At 39.2% G+C, this 6,647-nt stretch overlaps 1 protein-coding gene across 8 annotated transcripts in view; it reads right to left on the bottom strand.

Annotated features, from left to right (window-relative positions):
- Positions 1–1,811: 1,811 nt before the first annotated feature.
- Positions 1,812–6,647, bottom strand: part of PHLDB2 (pleckstrin homology like domain family B member 2) — a 70,401-nt gene continuing 65,565 nt past the window's right edge. For all 8 annotated transcript variants that reach the window (XM_071562016.1, XM_071562049.1, XM_071562059.1 and 5 more), the window contains 2 exons: positions 4,263–4,348; positions 1,812–3,754 (listed from right to left, as the gene is read on the bottom strand). In XM_071562016.1, coding sequence (XP_071418117.1) covers positions 3,614–3,754; positions 4,263–4,348 — 227 coding nt within the window. In that variant the 3' untranslated portion in view covers positions 1,812–3,613. The remainder of the gene's footprint in view (positions 3,755–4,262; positions 4,349–6,647) is intronic.

The raw sequence follows: 6,647 nt of genomic DNA, 5'->3' as shown, positions 1-6,647 counted from the left end.
GCAGGCGCCGCCACGCCTGGGGCTCCCTTGTTCGCCGCGCGGCGGCGGCAGGGGTGGGCGGCGCCGCGTGCGTCCCTGGGAAGCGTAGAACTAATTTGGCAATAAAATACTGTGAATGTGCGTTTCCCAAGCTGCCAGCAGTGTGCCCTTATGGCCAAGAAGGCCAACAGAATCTTGCGGTGCGTTAGGAATAGCACTGCCCGCAGGTCGAGGCAGGTGATCCTGCCGCTCTCCTCAGCCGTGGTGAGGTGCATCTGGAGTGCTGTGTCCACGTCTGGGCTCCTTGGGCCAAGAGAGACATGGAGCTCCTGGCGTAGGTCCAGCGGAAGGCAACGAGGGCGATTAAGGGACTGGAGCCTCTCTCTTACAAGGAAAGGCTGAGGGAGCTGGGCCTGTTCAGCCTTGAGAAGAGACGACAGAGGGGACCTCAGCAACGTGTACAAATGTCTAAAGAGGGGGTGCTAAGAGGATGAAACCAGCCTCTTTTGAGTGGTGCCAAGCACTGGGATGAGAGGCAACAGGCAGAAACTGCTGCACAGGAGTTCCACCTGAACAAACTGCTTTACTGTGCAGGTGACTACACGTAGGAATAGATTGCCCAGAGAGGGTGTGGAGTCTCCATCACTGCAGATATTCAAGAACCATCTGGACACAATGGTGTGCCATGTGCTCTGGGATGATACTGCTTGAACAGGGAAGTTGGACCAGATGAGCCACTGTGGCCCCTTCCAACCTTACCTATCCTGTGATCGTGTGTGTATTCTGGAGAGGGCACACTCCTCAAAGGCCTCTGTACCAGGCAAGGTTGGATGCACCTGTGCCTCAGAGGGTTGCCTCTCTGCAGGTATAATCTGTTAGGGTTCTGTATCTTATAGGATACATTTGGTTTTGTATATACATATACAAAGTATTGCACTAATTACTTTGCCCTTACAGCCAGCCAGAAAGGGCATTTCAAACCCCAGCTGCTTCCCCCTCAGTGACCTGTCCAGCAGCAGCAGTGTGTGGGTGTTTGTCAGCCTGCCAAACAGACTCACCTTCTTTCCTCAACCTTAGCTGTATGAGCACAGGAGCCCGAGATCTTTCTGCACCATACCTTTTTACATACAGGCCATGGCAGACACCCAAAAAGGAAGAAAATAATCATAGAATTGCTGAAATCATTTAGGTTGGAAAAGATCTCCAAGATCAAGCCTGACCAGCCAGGCCAGCAGCTGAGATTTGCAATTGCCCATGATCCTTCAGGGTAAGCGAGAGCTTGACTCCCATGGGAGTTAAGCTTGGAGAGCTTGAAGACTGATCCTAAAAGATGGCGATTGACCATGATTTCCTTCTATTGTCTTGATGTTCACCACTACAAAACCCATCACGCTTCACAATGAAGATGGCAAACAGTGAAAAGGAATTAATTGTAAAACCACATGGACTTCCACAATGAGCTAATATTTCCTGCAATTCAAGTCATATCTAAGTCAAATACTGTGAAAACTGGGAAATCCTGAAACTTGAGCAATTTCTGGTTTGCAGATAAACATAAAAATTGTCTATATCCAAGGCTGGTGATAAATTTTCCAAACAGTTTCATAAAAAAATGAAAAAGGTAATACATTATGTACATGCAGTAAACAGACTATGCTCTTAATTTCACTGCCATCTCAAAGATTATTTTCCATAGTTCTTTCATGGGGAAACACAAGGAATGGTTCAATTAAGCATTACTATGAAACAATATTGCTTGCACAACTGTATACAACTACTTAAGAAACCAGCAGAAAGGTCTCAAAGCAGCAAGAAAATATTTGAAACAAATGTATTTTTAAAAATGTTTATTGAAATGCCTTCATTGCATCATGCAGGATACAAAAATTATTAGAAAACCTTTATAACCATACTTAGGAGTAAAATCAAGATACATCAGAGAAAAATAATAATTGTATAAACAAACCCAATTTATTTCTGATAGTGTTTTAAATCATAGATTACAGACTGTGATCTGCACAGATGATAACAATTGTCTTGTGATAAGTCCTTTCATGAGTCAAATCGAAACTGGCATTTGTCATGCTACAGCAACCACATCACCTGTGCATAGCAGAAAAAATTCAACCCATTCATTAGATATAGGGTTTAAAAAATAAAAAAAAATTCTGCCAGCATACTTCTGCTTTCAGTTTATTTGTTCCATCAAAAGCCATTAACTTTTCATCAAGGAAAAAAAAGGTTAATGTGCTTTCTTCTAGTACACAAACCACAGAGCACATAAGTTTCGATTACAGAAACTGAACCTCTTTAAAGTCATAATATAAAAGACTTTCTTCAAGTTCAGTTCAATTAAATAATTTACATTTTTTGCAATATTAGTCAGGGACTTGGAAGCGATTTTAAAGCGGGAGACCACTGCACCTTCACTATTTTTGTTGTTTTAGGAATCTCAATTCCTACTACTTAAAATTTTCAGGGTTTTATTCATACACTGCTTAGTGTAAACTGTTAGAACTTGCCTCTCTCCTTTTATTCTATTTGACAGCATTATTATGTGCAGATATACATTAAATAAAAACAACAAAACTCTCTGAGGCTGAAAACCTGGCTCCAAAGAATTTAGATAGGTAGAGATTGTGGTCCTGGCTTCAAGGCAGGCAATGTTTGAGAGATTTCAGTAGAGCGTTCACTTGGCACAGAGTTAAGATTAGAACCACACTGGGACCTTACTACATAAAAGAAAATTGCTGTAGGGTCCAGAATCAGCTCATTCTATTCAACAGTGAAGATTAAAAAAAAAAATCCCTCCTTACGAGGAAGTTAATACATGTGTTTCATTTCATATCCTTGTTGGAAAAAAATGCATCTTTTTAAGGCTATTCTCTTTTTTTGTCAAGCTCCACAGATACAGACTTGAAACATACAGTTGGTGCCTCTGATTGTTTGAATACACAGAATATTGTAACAATTTAATTACATTAAAGTAATGAAGGAATTTGGCACTGGCCCCTTACAGAAAGTTAGGTAGAATACTAACAATATGAAAACATACAATAAGGGAATTGTATAACTCTTTGGCTCTGTTGTAACACTCAACTGCTAAGGAAAGAACTCTGTGTACCTTAGCATTGCTTTTTTGTTTGCATTTTTATAAAATACTTGACTAAAAGTTTTAAAAAACACCTAATCATCTATAAATGTCAAATGCTGCATATTAAAATATATGCTTATTACAACTTTTTGTTCCACTACTAGAATTTTTGCATACTGATGAGAACAGACATATTTGTAAACTGTTCAGTATGAGTTTATGAAGATGTTCTCCATATAAAAGCATTTGTCAAAACTTATCATTGAATCAAGATGCCGTAATGAAAATTGGCTGATTATCTGTTTTGGACCACTACGATTCTCTCAACAGCTTTAGCTCTTTTGTTCCTGTAAATATCAACTAAAACAGGTAACAATCCCCCCCTTTTCAATGCATTTGTAAACCTCTCTCAATCTGAGGTTTTGGGTGCACATCATAAGGAGGATATTTCAGGGTATCCACTGGCTTTTCAGCTTTCACTACATATTGGCTAACTTCATTCATTATGTTATTGCAGTATGCCCTACTGCTCCCCTTTTATTATAACATGAAGTGGGTGTAGCCTTCTGCACCTGTAACAATAACATCCATCCATATCCTCATGGCTTCTGGCGAAGGAGCAACCATATAATATATGCGGTCATGGGTCTTAACACTGAAAGTGAGCAGCGGATTGGGACTCTAAAATAAAACAGAAAGAAGGATGTCAAAAGAATGAAATCAAAGACATTTATTGGTACCAGAAGTGAAATTGTTTACAGTAATATTTATGAATAGGGTTAAGAAGAACGATAAAATGCAAAATGCTGTACCACTGCATCTTACAGTGCAGCAGATGTGTTTAAAGTGTTTCTATACACCATAAACACTTCTTACAGCATGTTTCCACTGATTTCAGTGGTCTTGCCACTCAACTAAGGAACTCCTTGCACCAAATCCCACTTTCCAGGTAAACACTTATCTCTGCTTTCATCAGTATAAAAAAAAATTCCAATATTAATCACTGATTAGCTTCCTCTTCCTTTTTCTCCACTCCAGGTTTGTTTGGTTTTTTTAATGGCTGTTTTGTTTTTTTGTTGGTGGAAGTTTTTTTCCCATAATGTCAACTCTCTATTTGAGTTCACAACAGCAACCATACTTTGGGTATTGCTCTCTAATATGTGGTTAAAACAGCAATAACAACATTTACCTTATATGCATTCTTTAGATGATCATAATAAACTTCTTCAATAGCTTGAAAATATATTACACCTTTTAATTTAGTTTCATGTTTGTCTAAAACAGAAAAGAGAGAATGACATGACTTGAGAAGTGAAATGAACAATACCGTAAGAAGCACAATCTTATTTCTCTATATGTTCAGCTGATAAGTAACTGGCTTAATAGTCCTGCTTGTGAAATCCCACAGAAAATTCAACCTTTCTTAATAGTTCATCAGTTTTTTTAAGAGATGCATTATTGATTTTACCATGTTTTCTTTTCCACCTGGCTTCAAAGGAAAAAAAGATTTTGCAGTTTGCTCCGCTATTTGCAAGCCGCTCCCTTCACTGAACTGTCTAAACAATATGGTTGGTATTAGCCCACAGAAGGGCAGATGTCTCAGATACATCCAATCTTCCAATTGCATGAAGGCTAGCCAGACTTCACACAGCTTGCAAGCCAAGACTCCTAGTTTGCCTTCAAAGGAAAACTGTCATGATAAGGAAATTTTCAATACAATCTGATAGCAAAACCTTTACATTAGAACATCCTTTGTGCTTGTACTTTTTTAAAAAAGGCTTCTTCACATTTATAATAATGTCCCTCAGTCTCAAGCTAATATTTATTATTCAAATGTGGAGTTAGCAGGTTGTAGGCAAGTTTCTATGGGTTCTGACACATGGAAAAGTTTTCAGGAGGTTAAATGTTTTGGGGCATCAGCTCCAGCATCATAATCATCTGTTTGCACTCTCCTACAGTGACACACAAGGTAAAAGCCATGTAAATTACACACAGTTTGCCCCCACGGCAAATGGGAACTCTCCATTTGCTTTAGTGTGTTAAATAGGAATGGCTGAATGGATAGTTTTACAGGGAGGCAGCTAACAAGGAGTAAGTTGCTATCCAGTGGTACTGTGTACCAACATCGCCCTGCAGCAAAGCTGAAATAGGGGCTGGGAGTTTTTTCACTCGAGTTCTGATACTTACAGTGGAGACACAGTTGACTTAATCTCCCTTTAAAGGCAATGGAAAGAAGCAGACACTTGCAGGGGGACAATTCTGAACTATTTCAGATATCATTTCACACTGTCTTTTGTCCCAGTATTACCCAGTGAATCATTAGGGCAGAGAGGGTACAGATTGGGAAGTTAATATCTTACTATCTCAACTATAATGTTTGACAAAAGAAGCAGGACAGGTCAGCATCTGTTCTACATTTTCCTGCAGTAGGATGAGAAATGGTTAAGAAGCATCACAGCTGCATGTGATACTGAAGGGCAAACTTCCTTTCACTCCCAGTACTGCTGTATTAGGAGAATATAATGCTTTCTGACCCCAAGTTATAGTATTACCTTAACAGTGAACAGTCATGCAGTCAGTCCCATGAGAGGTCCTGCTGTCATTTTGTACACTCACAGAAATCAGCTTACATCCTATCACGAGCTGCAGGCAGTTTCGAATGCTTCATATGATGGCAAAATGAAAACCCATAGAGTAAATGATACAGTGTTGGGAATCACCCTGCCAGCCCCCAGCGGACCAATAGAAGTACTGAGGTATCAGATCACAAGATTACAGCATAGATTATACTAAACTAAATGCAATACTACACAAAGTATACTGTCCGTGCAGTACAAGCAAACAGTGGATCCACTCTCCTTTCAGGCCCACCTGGGGCCTTGGTTACGAGAGTATTTCAGGTACCCACAAGCTCCCATGACAACAGTCTTTGCAGCGTTCCCTGTATTCTTCAGGTCAGAAAGTGCAAACACTTCAGTTGCTACACTAAGTTGTCAAACTTTAGGGTAAATTCTTTGTCCAGTGCACTTGCAGAACTAAAGTAATGTATCAATATATTCACTTAAGAGTTCAAATACTCTGAATTTACAGCATCAATATTTATTTTGGAAGTCTACTAGATTTAACGATCTAGCCAGATCCTCACTCATACAAGCACCGGCATTTTAGTGCAGCTGGTATAGAATTCTCATAAAATTATTCTTGTGGGTTGAAGTCCTTGAGACTTTATAAAAAGTTTTCTTCTGCAATCCAAAGTAAATGATGACAACTGTACTGCAGTCAAAACTGATACTGTTAACTGTTAAGAAAACTACTAAAAATAAAAGGAGATCAGTACCAGACGGGAACACTACTTTATGTTACAGGCCTTGCTGACCAATAAACCAGATGTTAAGAACAAAATAAAAAACGTTTGTCACTTTCTTCATAGTATTAGTGCAAACTAGTAGGAAATATTCAGTGGGAATGTAATGAATGAATATAGTGAATTCAAATATATATTTTAAAAGAGATAGACAGAGAGCAATGCATAAGCCTACTATCAAGTTCCTTTTGAGTTGCTGGAAAGCAATAA

The sequence above is a fragment of the Pithys albifrons genome, chromosome 1 (assembly GCF_047495875.1).
Source record: "Pithys albifrons albifrons isolate INPA30051 chromosome 1, PitAlb_v1, whole genome shotgun sequence".
In the NCBI taxonomy this organism is placed as follows: domain Eukaryota; kingdom Metazoa; phylum Chordata; class Aves; order Passeriformes; family Thamnophilidae; genus Pithys; species Pithys albifrons.
The sequence above is the reverse complement of the archived record's forward strand: the minus strand, read 5'-3'. Positions and strand labels throughout refer to the sequence as shown.